The 17371-nt window shown below is 46.4% G+C and overlaps 3 protein-coding genes across 5 annotated transcripts; 2 read left to right on the top strand and 1 right to left on the bottom strand.

The window, feature by feature from the left end:
- The first annotated feature begins 2363 nt into the window (after positions 1 to 2363).
- On the top strand, positions 2364 to 6125 carry LOC9659427 (auxin transporter-like protein 2). The gene is made up of 8 exons (XM_024669429.1): positions 2364 to 3276; positions 3598 to 3783; positions 3874 to 3986; positions 4116 to 4299; positions 4503 to 4600; positions 4673 to 4880; positions 5020 to 5277; positions 5480 to 6125. The coding sequence occupies exons 1-8, from the start codon at positions 3103 to 3105 to the stop codon at positions 5687 to 5689; spliced, it is 1431 nt and encodes a 476-aa protein (XP_024525197.1). The 5' UTR covers positions 2364 to 3102; the 3' UTR covers positions 5690 to 6125.
- Positions 6126 to 6382: 257 nt separating this feature from the next.
- LOC9633656 lies at positions 6383 to 16009 on the bottom strand. 3 transcript variants are annotated; one of them, XM_024669431.1, is made up of 22 exons: positions 12475 to 12600; positions 11325 to 12419; positions 11221 to 11271; positions 11118 to 11171; positions 10822 to 11027; positions 10317 to 10750; positions 10181 to 10263; positions 10044 to 10126; positions 9918 to 9978; positions 9793 to 9837; positions 9616 to 9726; positions 9493 to 9564; positions 9353 to 9424; positions 9100 to 9276; positions 8973 to 9049; positions 8831 to 8921; positions 8636 to 8762; positions 8484 to 8583; positions 8135 to 8410; positions 7846 to 8060; positions 6970 to 7763; positions 6383 to 6888 (listed from the first exon to the last, which is right to left on the bottom strand). In XM_024669431.1, exons 2-4 carry the CDS (start codon positions 12411 to 12413, stop codon positions 11154 to 11156), a joined length of 1158 nt encoding a protein of 385 aa, XP_024525199.1. In that variant the 5' UTR covers positions 12414 to 12419; positions 12475 to 12600; the 3' UTR covers positions 6383 to 6888; positions 6970 to 7763; positions 7846 to 8060; positions 8135 to 8410; positions 8484 to 8583; positions 8636 to 8762; positions 8831 to 8921; positions 8973 to 9049; positions 9100 to 9276; positions 9353 to 9424; positions 9493 to 9564; positions 9616 to 9726; positions 9793 to 9837; positions 9918 to 9978; positions 10044 to 10126; positions 10181 to 10263; positions 10317 to 10750; positions 10822 to 11027; positions 11118 to 11153. The 3 variants fall into 3 exon arrangements, 1 of the variants encoding a protein (XP_024525199.1); XR_002991736.1 differs by lacking the exons at positions 9493 to 9564; positions 9616 to 9726; positions 9793 to 9837; ... (7 more) ...; positions 11325 to 12419; positions 12475 to 12600 and adding exons at positions 15264 to 15335; positions 15387 to 15497; positions 15564 to 15608; ... (1 more) ...; positions 15809 to 15873; positions 15948 to 16009 and having other exon boundaries at positions 8831 to 9049; XR_002991735.1 differs by lacking the exons at positions 9493 to 9564; positions 9616 to 9726; positions 9793 to 9837; ... (7 more) ...; positions 11325 to 12419; positions 12475 to 12600 and adding exons at positions 15264 to 15335; positions 15387 to 15497; positions 15564 to 15608; ... (1 more) ...; positions 15815 to 15873; positions 15948 to 16009 and having other exon boundaries at positions 8831 to 9049.
- On the top strand, positions 13060 to 14677 carry LOC9659426. The gene is made up of 2 exons (XM_002965337.2): positions 13060 to 14026; positions 14084 to 14677. Exons 1-2 carry the CDS (start codon positions 13108 to 13110, stop codon positions 14410 to 14412), a joined length of 1248 nt encoding a protein of 415 aa, XP_002965383.1. The 5' UTR covers positions 13060 to 13107; the 3' UTR covers positions 14413 to 14677.
- Positions 16010 to 17371: the final 1362 nt, after the last annotated feature.

Genomic DNA, 17371 nt, shown 5'->3' with positions numbered 1-17371 from the left:
AGGGCAAATGTGAATCAATGGAAGCTTTGGCCCGCCCCCTTTGAGTGGAGGATAGAACTTTAGCAGCGGAGGAGGGGTTTTGTTCACTGCATTCGCAATGAAACTTGTGCTTGTACTGGCACCCCTTTGAAAAACAATTGTAAAGCAAAACAATCTTCGCGGATATAAGCATTGACAATTCTCAGTGTTCTTGATTGATTCCAATCCACAAGTGCTCGCTTTTGACTCCTATCAGGATTTACTTTTACCAGTAAGCTGACGGTGTTAGCCCTAACCCTAAAATACATTTTTAAAAATGACGTGTGCATGCATCACCCATGCCACGTGTCACAGCCTGCCATGCATGCATGCCAGCCATGCCATGATGCATGCGCATGCGCGCGTGAGCCCCGCACGTGACATGCCAACGGTTCCATCTCGTCCAGATCCGACGGTCAGGATGCTTGCTCGGCGTGCCAGGCCGGGTTCGAATCCCATTCGCTTGGCATTTTCCGGTCCCAATGATGTGGGATTGCTTGCGGTGGTGGCGTTTTGGATTGGGTGGTGGGGTTGTATAATCCTCTTTTTTTTCCATTGTTTAGGTCTCCCTCCCATGCTGTGCCCCAGATTGTGATGATTGATTGAGGCGAGGATAAGTTTGAAAGCTTCAAGAATCTACAGCGGATCCACACGGGATCAGTTATATTTTTCTCGCCACCCTCGCAACCCGGTTTGCTTAAACATGGTCAATCAACCCCTTCCAATTTCCATTCTTAGAAACTTAGATTGGTCAAGGAATCTCGTTCCGCGGATTTTTTTAACTTGAGCAGCAGCAGCAGCAGCAGCTTGATCGTCATCACGTAACTTCGTCAAGGTTGCCCCCAAGTTTGCTCGATCAAGCCATTTAATTCGCCGTTATCTAGGCAAATGCCCACGCTTGGCAAAGACCATGATAACTTTGCCCGTGTGTCCTCGATCCAGTCTCCAGTTCCGTGGGATCAAAGGCACCTGAACAAAACAACAATTCAATTCCAGCACGCTTGGAGTTTAAGCTACATCAATCACCACGAACCAAGTATATAAATCACACTGTACGTGACCAAGTACGGAGAACATTGGCATATATGACTAGGTCATCCCCATCGCACACATTATTCTCCGACGGGAATCTTTCCTTTCCATGTGGGGAATCCTGGCATGGCGTCATGCGGTCCACACATACGCTTGACGATGGCGTACGCATATACGGTAGTGTAAACGCATATGTAGGAACACACTCCTCGCTGACAAGTTTGGCGAAAGGACGAAATGGAGGTGGTCTGCCAAATCCGGCCGTGGCATCGCATCGTTTGCGTTGCGTTGACCGCCAGATCTAACTAAGATCCCAAAGCTAAGCACCGTATGAGAGCGTACGGTGTGGGGGTCCGTACCCCGGGATCACGGTGCCGTACACCCGCGCGGTGAGTGGCCATCCACAAACGCAACACACACCCAGAGCTCTTACAATGCGACTGCCGCAAGGAAGGCCCCAAAAGTGAAAAAAAAAAGTGCCTCTTCCCTTCTGTGCGTTACTTGAGAGGGTAAAAAAGGTGGTCAGCAAATTTACCCAGCGTGGGCATTTGTTGTTGGAATCGTCGCTTTTGTCGGCTAGCTTGTCGGGCGTATAGATACGAACAAACATTAGAAAAATTATCGATAACAGGATAGAATAGTGTATCAGTATAGTATTGATTATTGATATTAATGTGTTTTTAGTTTTCTAATTGATTAGTATGATGCCTGGCACACAGAAAAGATGGCATGCCAAGAAAGAAGGGGAAAGGGCGGTGGTGGTGGCATGCCTCTGTCAAGTAGCAGCAAATGCCAATGCAGGGGATATGGGCAATGACTGGCCTCCTTGGCACTTGGATGAAAGCTTGTCGGATTCCAGTAGATTCCAGATACCTCGTTCACACCTCACCCTATTTCAATATTTTTTAATCAATTTTTCTGTTTTGTTTTTTTAATGCATGGTGTATGAATGACTATGTATGCGTATGTGAAGAGATATATAAAAAATAATATTATTTTAGCGGAGATAGAAATTAAAAAAAGGAAGAAGAAGAAGAAGAATGGGAGCTTTCTCCTTTATATTAAATGGCACGCTCGTGTGGGGCAAACTTTGGGTATTGCAATGAATGCCCCCACCTCGGCACGAGAGAAGGCAAACCAACCAACGAAAAACGAAAACGGGGGGAGGGTTAGTCGCTAATGGCGGTGCCCTAATCAAGGGAAAAAAGGTGGTAAGTGTGGGTTCGCCCTAAGTGCGTTCACACTGGGTCCCTGGCAGGGGCGGTGTCCTTATTTCTCTATTTGTTTTGTAATCCATAGCTAGACAGGAGGAGGAGAGAGTTTGTGCAAATAAATCCATCGCCTAGGCATCTGTGCAGAGAGAAAGAAGAAAGGAGAAGAAGAAGAGGAAGTGGAGGGAAAGGGCTCTCCATTCTCTCTTTTCTCGTCATCCATATCTCCTCCCATGGAAGAACATTGAGAGCGAAAGCTTCGATCAATTCTTCCATCCATTCCACGAATTGCTTGCCAGTTTTTCGCGACTCCCAGCTTTTACGGGCTTGCTTCCACCTCGCCTCCCGATCTCTCGTGCTCCGGATCCACTCGCATTCCAATCGCGATCGATTTATCTCCCCTCCTCTCCCAGAAAACAGAGCATTCATTCTTTCTTGCTTTCCTCGCGCAGGGGAGGGAGAAAAGAGGGAAAGATTCTCGCCGCAAAAGGGAGAGACGAAGAAGAAGAGGAGAGATGGTTGTGGTAGTGCGCTATGATGGTATTGGCTGTGCGGCCCCCCTTCCTACTCTCTGTTGATTCCATCCCCCCCTTTTCTCCATTCTCTCCATCTTTTCGCTGCTCCACACTACACAGACACTCCAAGCACCGCTCGTGAATCGTGTGGATCGCTCCCAATCTCACGCCGAGGCCCCGGATTTCGCCTCTCGCCACGCATTCCTGCCAGCCCAAGTCGCCAAATTCTCGCCTTGGAGCCGCGATCTCGAGCCCACATTGGTCTTCTTCTTCCAAGAACAGAGCTACATTTGTTTCGTTGGATCTTCTTCGCGCGAGTTGGAGCCATGGTGGTGGAAGGCAAGGAAGAGATGGTAGGCAACTACACCGAGATGGAGTTGGATCGAAAGGAGCAAGATGGTCTCGTGGAGAACAACCAGAACAGAGTCCAGGGAATCAAAGCGCTCTTTTGGCACGGGGGCAGCGTCTACGATGCCTGGTTTAGCTGCGCTTCCAATCAGGTGGATAGATCGATCCAATGCATTGCTCTAGAAATCTCTCCCTCTTCGATCTTACATCCTCTCTTCCTCATTTAATGCGTCCGCCATGGATTTGGTGGAGGAAGACAAGAGTGGGCGTGATATTTTCTCTCCTCCCTGGCGGCCATAGCCAGCAAGAACAGCCATCCTTGCGTGCTGGCAAAGTCCTCGGCTTGATTGATTGATTGATTGCCCTGTGTGAGGACAAACACACAGTTTTGGGACTTTTTTTTTTCTTCTTCCTCTTCTTCGTTGTTGTGCTTGTGATCTTCGCCTCACGGTTTCTTCTGTGGTGATTTCCAGGTGGCTCAAGTGCTGCTCACGCTGCCATACTCCTTCTCGCAGCTGGGATTCGCGTCGGGCATTGTCTTCCAGGTCTTCTATGGCCTGCTCGGGGCCTGGACCGCCTATCTCATCAGCTGGCTCTACGTCGAGTACCGCAATCGCAAGGAGAAGGAGAATGTGAGCTTCAAGAACCACATCATCCAGGTAAGAAGCAAGAAGCAAAGATCGATCTTTCTCCATCTTTTCCAATCTTTGGTGTTCTTGAGTCGCGAGCGATGGTTTCTCTTGTTGCAGTGGTTCGAGGTCTTGGATGGCTTGCTCGGGCCTTACTGGAAAGCGATAGGATTCGGGTTTAACTGCACCTTCTTGCTCTTTGGCTCCGTGATTCAGCTCATCGCCTGTGCGAGGTACGTCGATATCCCAGCAAATGCCTTGCTGCGGCATCTGGTGTTTGTGGGATGTTTCCTCTTCTAAGTTCCCTTTCAAAGGACTGTTTCTGATTTGAAACTCTTGGGCTCGCTTGTTTTCTCTTGCAGCAACATCTATTACATCAACGATTCTTTGTCCAAGCGGACATGGACATATATCTTCGGTGCTTGCTGCATGACAACAGTGCTCATCCCGTCTTTTCACAACTATCGAGTGTGGTCCTTCCTCGGCTTGGGGATGACCACTTACACGGCCTGGTACATGACCATCGCTGCGATCGTCCACGGCCAGGTAGAGAAGAAGAACAAAGAAAAATCTCCCAAATTCCCACTTTGTCTTGTCTTCCTCTCTCTCTCGCGCTATTCGTTCTCTCCTTTCTCCCCACAACACGGAAGTGTGAGTGGAGGGAGGGGGGCGAGTATAGTTTCGTGAGCTCTGTCACTATCACGAGAGCTCTTTCGATCTTTGCTAATCTCTTGGAACTCCTGCCATAGGCGGACAATGTCAAGCACACTGGAGCGAGCAAACTGGTGCTCTACTTCACTGGAGCCACAAACATACTCTATACATTTGGAGGCCATGCGGTGACTGTGTAAGCTTTCGCTTCTTTCGCTGTTCTTGCATGGATCGATAGGCATCTTCTCATAAACTTTGATCTTCCCAGGGAGATCATGCACGCGATGTGGAAGCCCCAAAAGTTCAAGTGGGTCTATCTCGTCGCTACCATCTACGTCTTCACCTTGACACTCCCGTCCGCCACGGCAGTCTACTGGGCTTTCGGTGACAATCTCTTGACGAAATCCAACGCGCTTGCTCTTCTTCCCAAGAACGCCTTCCGTGACATCGCCGTCATTCTCATGCTCATCCATCAGGCAAGCTTTTTTCTTTCCTCGAGCTCTTCTTTACTTCTTCTTCTTCTTCTTCTTCTTCTTCTTCCCGAGAAGAAAGAAAGAGGAAAGTTTGCCAAGTTTTTCTTTCTTCTGATTCCTCGATTCTCGCGATGGAAAACAGTTCATCACGTTTGGATTCGCATGCACGCCGCTGTACATCGTGTGGGAGAAGATTCTGGGCATTCACAAGACGGCCAATCTCCCCGTGCGAGCGCTGGCCAGAGTCCCCGTGGTGCTCCCCATTTGGTTTTTGGCCATCATCTTTCCATTCTTCGGCCCAATCAACTCCGCGGTCGGGGCGCTCCTCGTCACCTTCACTGTCTATATCATCCCCTCGCTCGCACACATGATCACGTATAGAACAGCCTTCGCCAGGGCGGTAAGTTTCTCGCAAAATCTCGTTTTTCTGGAAGTTCTTCCACTGCTCGTTTCCTTTGAGTGCCAAAGATGAGATTTTTTTTCTTGCTTGTTTCTCTGAGAGCTTCTCCTTTTCTTTTTCGAGTGCCAAAGATCTGCTTGTTTCTCTAGATCTTCGTGAGATTGTGCTGTTGCTAACACGTTTTTTTGTTTTGGCTTGCCAGAATTCTGTCGAGAAGCCACCATTTTTTCTCCCGAGCTGGACGCTGGTATACCTGGTAAACTTCTTCATCGTGGTGTGGATTGCGGTGATTGGAGTGGGATTTGGAGGCTGGGCGAGCGTGACGAACTTCGTCCACCAGATTGATACTTTCGGCCTCTTCGCTAAGTGCTACCAGTGCCCTCCCAACAAGACAGGGCCTCCAAAGCACTGACGATTCGAGACAAAAAAAAGAGAAGATAACGAAGAGATCCAATGCAACACTAAATCATCATCCATAGCTAGAACAGGGTGGATGGACAACGAGGCGAAGTTTATGGCTGCTTTTTATATTTTTCTTTACTTGGCTGGCTGGAGAGGAGCAAAGACACTAAAGCTCACTTACAGATTCGATCGTCAGGCTTGGTTCTTCCTCGATCTGGACGAGGGATCGAAGATCAAAACTGGGCTTTTCCTCCAGCTTTGTTTGACAGAGAGAAGAGATCGAGCAAGATGGTATATCAAAGGCTCTCTTCCATAAACACATATCTCTGGAGAGCAAGCTTCCATAACAATCGTAGCTACACAAGCTCTGGAAATTTGCTGGAAAGGATCGCTTATAGAAGTACCTCTTGCTTGCTACTTTATTACTTTTTTTTCTACCTTCTTAAGCGTGCGTTAAGAGCTTAAATACTTCTTTCTCTCGGTGCTATTAGTAGAAGAAAAAAAAAGCAGGAAAAAAAGATAAGAAATATCAAGAGTCCCTTTTTTCTCTTGGAACTTTTCCCTTAATTCTTCACGATATTTTTATTTTTTTAGAGATATTTTATTTTGTGACAGATGAGCAGCAAGCAGCTAGCTAACAGCTCAAATGATGGGCATACGATCACGCTAGAGAGCGCGAAGAAAAAAAAAAGGAACCATCAAGTAGCAGTGGAGTCATGTACTGATTGCGACGAGCGAGATAGATCAAGGAGTTTCTATCCGCAACGCAAACTTCGAAACTTTGGTAGATCCAACAAAAGCAAACTCCCAGGATGTGCATCACAGCATTGTCAAGCTCTCCTTTCCCTGCTCGTCCAGTTCAGTGTCTCAAGGTTGGAGTGATCCATCTTTCAATCCTTTCTTTCTTTTCGGTCTGGCATTGATGAAAGGATGGAGCCGCAGTTCTCTCGTCTCTCTCTCGCTCGTCCTTTGGAGACAAAGCTCGCAGCCGATCTTTTCATCGCTCCCATCTCTTCCCGGCGAGTACGTGACGTCGCCAAACGAGCTCGTGCATGATGTCATTCCAGCCGACGCACCAAAGCTGGTGATATTTTCCCCTCCGGGCCATAGTGTTGGATCTTTCTTCCTGTTTTCTATACTTTTTATTTTCGTTTTCTTTGTGGTTCACGCTCGCAGCCAGGAGCACGATGCTTGGCACCAGCCTCCTGCCTGCAACCAGACCTCTCTACATGATTAGAAGTAGCTCTCCATCGCGGAAGAAGAAAAAAGGAAAGTTTGAAGAGTACTGACCTCACACTGGCATTTTGCAGTAGTGTACCATCCTAAAGATGAAAGGAATCCGCACCAGTCGCTTGGAAGTTCTTCCCAACTCTCTCCTCAGCAAGCCAGCTTGGTGACGGTGATGATCTTCTTCTCCTCGAGTATTTTATTCTTCTCCACTGTCGCGATATCTCCTCCTCCCCGTTTTAATCCTCCACTGTACACCGGTGGTCCAATCCGGCTCGCCTTTTTCCCTCCTCAGCTGCCATAAAAGCGAAAGCTTGGGAGCTCATCGCTGAACACTTCAGATTCAAGACCAACGTTGAAGCTGCTCTATTCGGCTGCCTCGTTCCCGTCACTGTCACAGTTCTGTTCGTGATCAGCCATGCACCTCTTGCAGCTTGATCATCTCCTCAAGCTCTCATCTTGTGGTCAGAATCTTCCATGCACAGCCGGATTGTCCATGAAAGAGAGCAGCAAGGCAACACCACCCCAGGGGACCGACTCCTTGATCTCCTTCACGATGAACAATCGGCTGCTTCTTGATGAGCACCACTCCAAAGCTGTAGAGCTGATAGATGTAGAAAAGTAGACATACCGGAGTTTCTTCACTTGGATACTGGTATATGTCTTGTCGCTACAAGTTGGCGCCAGCTTTGAGCGGCCCAAGCCCGCGGCTTTGGCCACCAAGTTCTTGTCCAGTAAAATGTTGGAGGATTTGATGTTTCAGTGGATAATGCGAGGATCCGCCAGCTCGTGAAGGTATTCCCCTTTTGCAGAGCCAAGTGCGATGGAGAAACGTGTCTTTCAGTTGAGAGCTTGCTCTGCAGCATTAGAGGCTGTCTTGTCAGTGTATACAACTTATTCCCAACCAAGAAATGCAAAGTGAAGAGAAGCAGCAGTTACCATAGAGATGGTCTCCTAAAAGTCCGGTTGGGCATGGACGAGCATCTGTTCTCCATCATCTGTACAAAAGCCGATGAGGTTCACCAGATTCTTGTGGTGCAAGCGTGAAAACAGCTCGATCTCAGGTCGGAATTCTTCGACGCCTTGTAGATATTCTTTCTGGGCTGCTTGATTGCCACAACTTCTGATCCTGTGTGCAGCTGTCCTTTGTATACCTGTAACCCATTTTTTTCCTTTTTTAATTCAACTCCCACTCCACGCATTTTGTACGAGAAAGAAGGCTCCGTACCTTGCTATCGCCACCGACACCAATCAAGTGGTGGCTGGAGAAGTTTCTTAAGCCACCTTTGAACTTGGGAGCAATCTTCACAAAGCTGCTGAAACCAAAGGAGAAAAACAAAAATGAGAAAGTCAGCTTTCACCATGGGCTCCTCGTCCGCTTTCTGTTCATAACGAGAAAAACTCATAACGAGAAAAAAGATACAGAGACCCGCTATCGCAACTGAAACTCCGACGTAGATGCAGAGAGTGACAACAAACATAAACTTGTTTGTTTGGCTACCACCTGAGGAAAATAAAGAGAAGCACACTAGCATTCCAGGACGAAAACAAAACAAAAAAAAGAAGAAGAAAAGAACCTGTTTATGGATGGTTTGCGTTTGTCATGACGAAGGTATAAGTCGCCCGGAGTAATGTGAAGTGCCGAGGAAAGTTGCCCCGTATCGTTGTCAACCCTGTCTATCAGTTTCGCCAAGAAGAATGGAGTGATATAGTGCACAATAGACTTTACCACTTCATTCTTCTCGGCAAAGAAGCTGGTAGCAAAGTTTTCTCGTAATACCGCACCGATTGACGGTTTCTATATTCTATCACTCGCACAAACTTGTCAGGATTGTTGTCGTTGCAAACAGAACTTCCTGTAAGACATGTACAAGAGCAGTCAAATGCCACTTACGAGAAAGATTGTGCGTATCCATACTCTTACCTGACCGTCTGTAATTGGCACAGATTCTTCCACCGAAACCAGTTCCAATTACTCGCGGCCGATGCAACCATTCAAGCGGTTCTCCAGAAACCTGCAGCTGATCATGTCAAGAGTCACAAAGAAAAATTCTTGTCTTTAAAACTTTCACGGCGCCTCAAGGCAGGATAGCCCCGTTGGAAACTGTCCGACAAGGTTTCCCTTGAAAAACTATTGATTAACCTGATCGTTGGTACAGAGGCCTATTAGAAGAAAAATCAAGAGCAACTCACATGAGCTGGAGATTTTGCATAGCAGAAGTCTGGCAAGTTCCCAACAAGTAGAGTAATGGTCAAATGTCTGCAGATATTCATCAGTTAGCGTAAGACAATCATCATACAGCTCGAGGCAAGCCAGGCGACTGATGGTTTCAGGTACGGGGGCCCTCAAGTTTATTATTATCGCGTCTCCTGTTGTTGTCAGTTTACAAAAGTTAGAATCTGCAGCTCAATCAACTCTAAAGAAAGAAAAAGAGAGAGCTCTCACAAGATTCTCAGCTGTAGCAAGCTGCCGATTTCTGGAGGTATGGCTCCTGGAAAGTTGTTTTTTTCCAGCAGTCTGTCACGAAGGCGAAGAGAACAGATATCATAAGCAGTGGCGACTCGCAAAATCTAATAAAGATGTACAGGTGAAATAGTTTTGGCGTCGTAGACAGCGCAGTCGGAATCGCACCGGAAAGATTGTTGTTGTTGAGATGCCTGGAGAAAAACAATTAAGCCATATGGTACGCGGTCGTCGCAAAGTCGTACATGTGTCTTAATACCGTCAGGTTGTCAAAGCCCGTGCCGTCAAACGAGATCACCGGGAGCTCGCCAACAGTTGGGGGAATCCTTCCATCCAGAAAGTTTCCGTTCAAAGCTCTAGAAACATAAGTTCGCAGATCTGTTTAGACACCAAAAGGAAACAATGGGAATATCTTGACTTACAGAAATAAGAGAATACTCCCGTTGAAACCACAGGTTTGCAGATTCCTAGCACAATTACCAGTTACTTGATTTTGTATATCCAAAGATACTTGAGGCTATCAGGCTTCGATCTAAATGAAACTTACAAGAGCTGGAGGCCTGTTAGATTCCGGCAAGCTACCGCTCAATCTCGTGTTGATCAGCGTTCTACAAAAGAAAGAAACAGAGAAAAACTTAGCGTGCATCTAGAAAAAAGAGAGGTTTACCCTTACATTCCCGTAATTCTTGTCTTCCTATCATGGCAAGTAAGTCTCCAGTAAATCACAGGGATCTCCGCTATACCAACAGCAGCAACCTTTGGGACCAAAACAAGGTTTTGAAAAAAAAGGGACAAAGAAAAACAACTTACAATCTATAGCAATCCACCGGATCTGCGTGCTGGAGAGAGTAGCAAAAAATATCAGATCTCAACCGCCCTCCGCAAGCCTCATTCTGGCATCATCATACAGAGCCCTAAAACCTTGACAAAAAAATTCTTATACTACCATTTGGCGAAAAAGAGAACTTTTTCGAGAGTCGAAGACTAAAAACTGTCTAGAGATCGAGTAAGGATGATATATGAGACAGGAAAAGAGCTCTCTTCCATAAACACAGATATCTGGAGAGCAATGAGGAACAGTGGAGTCATATATACTCAGAGATTGCGACGAGCAAGATGGATCAAACTGTTTCTGTCTTTTCGAAACTTTGCTCGATCCAACAAGCAAACTCCCGGGATCTGGATTACAGCACACCTCCAGTGGGAGAGACTCTTTCTTTCAAAGGCATTGCCATTCTCTCTGTGTGTGATGTCTTCCCAGCCGACCAGGCCATAGCATTTTTCCTATTCTCTCCACTCATTTTTCTATACATTTTCGCTTTATTTGTGGATGGCTTCTTCCGTCGCTAAGTGCAGCCAGGAGCACGAGACTTGTCTTGCCTGCAACCACATGATTAGGAGTTCTTCGTCATAGAAGAAAAAAAGACTAAGGAAAATTGAAGAGTACTGACCTCACACTGGCATTAGCACTGGAGAAAGACAACGGAATCCGCACCAAAATCCTATTCAAAATCTTTGCATGACGACGATAATCTTCTCCTCTCAAGCCAAAGAAGAAGTCGAGGTAAAAATACCATCGTTGGATACTGGTAGATGACCCGCAAGTTGGCACCAGCTTTGAGACAAAGGTGCACAAGTTTTATTACGAGCGAGGTTCCTGTCGTCAAAAAGAACAAGTTAGAAATTTCAGCACATCAACTCACTCTATCTAGACACTCAGCTGCGTCGACAAAAATCTAATACGTACAGAGGGAAAAGTTTTGGCTCGCAGCTGTTGAGGCCCTCAAACTTCCTCCGAGGCCTTCAAGCACAAACTGTAAGTCATCAGGAATTTAAGGAAAGTAACTTACAAAAGCAACCAATGCTTGTGCTGCGTCGCTAGTCACTGCTGCTTCAAAAGCCTTCCAACTTCAACTGTTAGTACTTTTGGGATTTCAATGAAAAAACAACTTACAAAATTCGCCAAATCTTGTGCAGCATCGTCGGATATCGCTACTACTGCTTCAGGCGCCTCCGAGAATGATTCATCTTCGCCACTGCTGCCTGTTGAGACTATTACCCGCCTCCTGATTGGCCGCCTCCTCCGGATTGGCTGCCTCCTCCGGATTGGCTGCTCCTCGTCTCCACTGCTACTAGATGATACTATGCGTTGCCGATTGCCCCTTCTTGGCTGATCATGGTCACCATCAGGTTGATTGTCAGCCCCAGGTTCTGGTTGATCACCACCCCCTGGTTCATCGCCACTCCCACCCCCTGGACCCCTTGGTTGATCGTCATCGTCACCCCCTGGTTGATTCACAGGTAACAAATGGTGTGATCGTTGCAGTGCTTTCAACGATGCTAGAGGCTCCTTCAGGCTACAGTTGAGGTGGAACACACCATACCCATGAACTTCCATTCGTACGCTCTTGGAATCCCATTGGAGACCATCTCTGGGAAGTGGAGAATTCCTGATCAGCAGTACATTCTTTCCTACTCCGTCTGGCCTAGTGGTGACAATTGTAAACCGTGGTGGAAATTGGGCCACATCATCTCTTCGTAGAAAAGCTTTCTCCCAAGAGATCTTGAAAGGTGTATCGAGATTCTTGAGTTCTTTAGGGAAAAGAAGACTTGATTTCCCGGTATCGATCAAAAACCCTGTGCCCTGATGATCTAACGCCGTATTTGTTTCTATGTCAACCAACTTGACCATCTGAGACACTAGTTTTGAAGGAGGGAAATGGGCAAAAAGACGTCCCACTGTCTTCCGTCCTAAAGCAAGTCCTTTCCTTGTCATCCAGTTCTCCTTCAGAGTGACGAGTATATTAAGATCATTTCCCTGTCCATTGTCCCCTGGGCCCTGCTCGTTCTGCTCATCGTCTCCTTGACCCTGTCCCTCATGTCCTTCGTCTTCTATAGATCCCCCGCCCTTTCCCTGTCCCGGACCTTGCCCCTCCAATCCCTGCTCTTCCAGTTCTTGCTCCTCGTCCTCCTGATCCAGTCCCTCTTCTTCGAAATCTTGCTCCTCCAACCCATCCTGGGTATTAATTCGACAGATTTCCATTCGGAGCTGCAACATTTTGCCCGATCGGTCTGGAATGGGACTAGAATCTGGAAAATCTTACCTCGGACGATTCGATTTGGCTACATTGCGCTTATGCGAGGACTACTGCGCCATCGGCGCCTGATCCTACCTCCATCGCCTCATCAGCGCCTCATCCTCCCTCCGTCGCCTCATCAGCACCATTCTCTTCTCTCCCGCCCAGCCCGTTAAACCCTAAATATATCTATCGATCTCTACTATAAAGCGCGATCTGTGGCCGTCCGATCAATGGCCATCCGACGGCTGACTAAAAACATTTTGCCTTGGTATCTTTTCATCGATTGACACACACCTCTAAAATGCTTCCAAGCTCATATTTCAATCTCTATGCTCTAGAGAAATCAATCAAAATCCAGAAGAGAGTTTCCTCCTTGATCAATCGATCCATCCAAAGTCCGTGCTTTGTGCCCCACCCATGGATCGATTGATTGATCAAAGAAGAAACAATAGGTGAATTAATCTCTCAATGAACTATTTCGAGCAAGGGAAAAAAATTAATTGGTATGGAGTTATGAGAGGTCTTGCGCTCGATTCCCATCCCATTACCAACATAGAAAGGGGCATAAGTTTCTGTGGCTAGGGCAGTACTTAAGGATCATCCTCTTACTACAGATTCCTCTTTCTACCCTTTTATCACTTATCCTTGCGCTAGGGTATGGATCCATTTATCAATATTTCGGAGAAGAAGCAAAAGCGGCACTGGGATGGTATGATCACGAATCGCAAGGTGAGGCGTAGAATCACAGGTGCTCTGGATCATCCCATCTGGTCCCAGCTGCCTTTGGAACTCCAGCTCCACATTCTAAACTTCTTGCCACTGCCGGCACTTTGCCGTGGAAAGAGCGTCTGCAAGGCTTGGAAGTCCGCAATCCAGGGCTTGGGATATAGCACAGCTCACAGGTTTTGCAATGGGCAGTGGTATATCATGGATGGTTTTTGCAGTGTTGGTCTCTGTGATGGAAATTCAAGGCCTCTTTCATGGAAGATGGTCGAGATGTTTAGACCTTCAAGGATGAAAACAGCAAGTATCTGTGTGTCTTCTGCCGGGCTTGTTCTTGCATACTTCCCCTTGAACACCTTAGGGACTGCTGTGGTTTGCAACCCCTTAGATTTAAGTTCCCTGGTGAAGCTGCCTCCACCACCTGGTTCTGAGCCAACCATAATTTTCGTGGCTATCCAATCTTCAGTTGGTAGTGACAACAGGCCTTGGTTTTCCGTGGTTTGTGTTCAGGGAATCAAGACAACGTATGTAGGTGCACGCCATCTAGTTCTACAAGTTTATGATTCCAGAGTTCACAAATGGGTCTCGTCTTGTCGAGTATTCACAAACGGGAATGAGATTGCCCAGACTTCCTTTGATGACGCCAACGATTGCATGCTTCTACGGGAGGACAAGCTCTACTTTATCACGATCGCAAAGAACAACACCAGATCACTCAAGTGCGTCAACGTGTGGGATTCAGATGGCAAGGTGGCGACTTTGGCAACCTGGACGAGTCTTCCCATGGGCTTGCATCAAGAACCATACAACGGCCCATGCCGAAACAATAACACCTCACTTGTTTACTGTGCCGGTAAGTTTATGTTTTCTTTTTCTTTTTATGCTTGGTTTTGTGTTCACTGGGTTTCAGGAAAGCTGGTGCTTGCGAACTTTATACTGGATGCACAAACCCTTGGTTTTGTCTATCTGGACGAAGCATCCAGACAATGGCGACCCTTGGCAACAATGCCTAGAGAGATTCTGCCGGCAAATCTGAGAAATGTTGGGCTGCTAGCAAGCAATATGCATGAGTGGAGTTTGGTAGTGGCGGGAGGTGAGACGGAGATCACCTTGTTGATACGTCACTTTGAAGGGCGTTCGGGTGGCATTTACAATGAGGTGACTGATATCTGGCGAACGGCTTTTGGCCAAAGGGGTGGTGCGTTGTATCCTTTTAAGCCATCATTCAATCCACTATGACAAGATCCCAAGGAAGACTGTGCAGGCGAAAACCAAGAAAGAACTCAGCTACACATTCACTTGTAACTGTCGGGATTGGAGTTGAACATCGTAAATAAGCGTTTTCACAAAATTTGGTTGTGATTACAAAGAAATTCTTGGCTTGATCCGAGCACCAGGTGCCAACTTTGACACACACATGATACAGCTCAAAGTTTTGGCCTTTGACGGTCAATCTTGGAGTTGCCAAGAAATCTATCAAGACAAAACTCTTCAGATTCTGTTATTTCAGATACTTCAGATTCTTCCACCGAAACCAGTTTCAATGACTGGCGTCGATGCAACCATTCAAGTGGTTCTCCAGAAACCTGCAAAGAGTCACAAAAAAAAAGTTTTGTCTTTAAAACTTTCACGCTGCCTCACCGAATCTGTCCGACAAGGTTTAAACTATTGATCACTGATCGCTGGTAAAACGGTATCAGAGAAGAAAAATCAGGAGCAACCCACATGAGATGTAGATTTTGCATAGCAGACAAAATGGTCAAATATTCATCAGTTAGCGTAAGACAATCAAAATCAAAACCATCATACAGCTCGAGGAGGAAAGCCAGGCGACTGATGATTTCAGGTACGGGGCCCTCAAGTTTATTACTATGTCGTTGTCAGTTAGCAAAAGTTAGAATCTGCAGCTCAAACAACTCTATAAAGAAAGAAAACAGAGAGAACTCTCACAAGATTCTCAGCTGTGGCAAGCTGCCGATTTCTGGAGGTATGGCTCCTGGAAAGTTGTTGTCTTCCAGCAGTCTGTCACGAAGGCGAAGAGAACAGATATCATAAGCAGTGGTGACTCGTAAAATCTAATAAAGATGTACAGGTGAAATAGTTTTGGTGTCGTAGACAGCGCAGTCGGAATCGCACCGGAAAGATTGTTGTTGTTGAGATGCCTGGAGAAAAACAATTAAGCCATATGGTACGCGGTCGTCGCAAAGTCGTACATGTGTCTTAATACCGTCAGGTTGTCAAAGCCCGTGCCGTCAAACGAGATCACCGGGAGCTCGCCAACAGTTGGGGGAATCCTTCCATCCAGAAAGTTTCCGTTCAAAGCTCTAGAAACATAAGTTCGCAGATCTGTTTAGACACCAAAAGGAAACAATGGGAATATCTTGACTTACAGAAATAAGAGAATACTCCCGTTGAAACCACAGGTTTGCAGATTCCTAGCACAATTACCAGTTACTTGATTTTGTATATCCAAAGATACTTGAGGCTATCAGGCTTCGATCTAAATGAAACTTACAAGAGCTGGAGGCCTGTTAGATTCCGGCAAGCTACCGCTCAATCTCGTGTTGATCAGCGTTCTACAAAAGAAAGAAACAGAGAAAAACTTAGCGTGCATCTAGAAAAAAGAGAGGTTTACCCTTACATTCCCGTAATTCTTGTCTTCCTATCATGGCAAGTAACTCTAAATCACAGGGATCTCCGCTATACCAACAGCAGCAACCATTGGGACCAAAACAAAGTTTTGAAAAAAAAAGGGATAAAGAAAAACAACTTACAATCTATAGCAATCCACCGGATCTGCGTGCTGGAGAGAGTAGCAAAAAATATCAGATCTCAATCGCCCTCCGCAAGCCTCATTCTGACATCATCATACAGAGCCCTAAAACCTTGACAAAAAAATTCTTATACTTTCATTTGGCGAAAAAGAGAAAACTTTTTTGAGAGTCAAGACTAAAAACTGTCTAGAGATCGAGATATATGAGACAGGAAAAGAGCTCTCTTCCATAAACACAGATATCTGGAGAGCAATGAGGAACAGGGGAGTCATATATACTCAGAGATTGCGACGAGCAAGATGGATCAAAGTGTTTCTGTCTTTTCGAAACTTTGCTCGATCCAACAAGCAAACTCCCGGGATCTGGATTACAGCACACCTCCAGTGGGAGAGACTCTTTCTTTCAGAGGCATTGCCATTCTCTCTGTGTGTGATGTCTTCCCAGCCGACCAGGCCATAGCATTTTGCCTATTCTCTCCATTCATGTTTCTATACATTTTCGCTTTATTTGTGGATGGCTTCTTCCGTCGCTAGGTGCAGCCAGGAGCACGAGATTTGTCCTGCCTGCAACCACATGATTAGGAGTTCTTCGTCGCAGAAGAAAAAAGACTAAGGAAAATTGAAGAGTACTGACCTCACACTGGCATTAGCACTGGAGAAAGACAACGGAATCCGCACCAAAATCCTATTCAAAATCTTTGCATGACGACGATAATCTTCTCCTCTCAAGCCAAAGAAGAAGTCGAGGTAAAAATACCATCGTTGGATACTGGTAGATGACCCGCAAGTTGGCACCAGCTTTGAGACAAAGGTGCACAAGTTTTATTACGAGCGAGGTTCCTGTCGTCAAAAAGAACAAGTTAGAAATTTCAGCACATCAACTCACTCTATCTAGACACTCAGCTGCGTCGACAAAAATCTAATACGTACAGAGGGAAAAGTTTTGGCTCGCAGCTGTTGAGGCCCTCAAACTTCCTCAGAGGCCTTCAAGCGCAAACTGTAAGTCATCAGGAATTTAAGGAAAGTAACTTACAAAAGCAACCAATGCTTGTGCTGCGTTGCTAGTCACTGCTGCTTCAAAAGCCTTCCAACTTCAACTGTTAGTACTTTTGGGATTTCAATGAAAAAACAACTTACAAAATTCGCCAAATCCTGTGCAGCATCGTCAGATATTGCTACTACTGCTTCAGGTGCCTCCGAGAATGATTGATCTTCGCCACTGCTGCCTGCTGAGACTATTAGCCGCCTCCTGATTGGCCGCCTCCTCCGGATTGGCTGCTCCTCATCTCCACTGCTACTAGATGATACTATGCGTTGCCAATTGCCCCTTCTTGGTTGATCATGGTCACCACCAGGTTGATTGTCAGCCCCAGGTTCTGGTTGATCACCACCCCCTGGTTCATCGCCACTCCTACCCCCTGGACC

Source organism: Selaginella moellendorffii, unplaced genomic scaffold (assembly GCF_000143415.4).
Source record: "Selaginella moellendorffii unplaced genomic scaffold, v1.0 SELMOscaffold_5, whole genome shotgun sequence".
NCBI classification, from domain to species: Eukaryota; Viridiplantae; Streptophyta; class Lycopodiopsida; order Selaginellales; family Selaginellaceae; genus Selaginella; species Selaginella moellendorffii.
This window is presented reverse-complemented; position numbering and strand designations above follow the sequence as displayed.

What these genes read in the sequence shown, in the direction of transcription:
- LOC9659426 (XM_002965337.2), top strand. Translation starts at nt 13,108, where the DNA reads ATGGATCCATTTATCAATATTTCGGAGAAGAAGCAAAAGCGGCACTGG. An exon ending in CTCACTTGTTTACTGTGCCG is followed by an intron (nt 14,027 to 14,083) that starts GTAAGTTTATGT and finishes ACTGGGTTTCAG; the next exon opens with GAAAGCTGGTGCTTGCGAAC.
- LOC9633656 (XM_024669431.1), bottom strand. Translation starts at nt 12,413, where the DNA reads ATGGAAATCTGTCGAATTAATACCCAGGATGGGTTGGAGGAGCAAGAT. An exon ending in CACAAGATTTGGCGAATTTT is followed by an intron (nt 11,272 to 11,324) that starts GTAAGTTGTTTT and finishes TGAAGTTGGAAG; the next exon opens with GCTTTTGAAGCAGCAGTGAC.
- LOC9659427 (XM_024669429.1), top strand. Translation starts at nt 3,103, where the DNA reads ATGGTGGTGGAAGGCAAGGAAGAGATGGTAGGCAACTACACCGAGATG. An exon ending in TCAAGAACCACATCATCCAG is followed by an intron (nt 3,784 to 3,873) that starts GTAAGAAGCAAG and finishes CTCTTGTTGCAG; the next exon opens with TGGTTCGAGGTCTTGGATGG. An exon ending in GAACAGCCTTCGCCAGGGCG is followed by an intron (nt 5,278 to 5,479) that starts GTAAGTTTCTCG and finishes TTGGCTTGCCAG; the next exon opens with AATTCTGTCGAGAAGCCACC.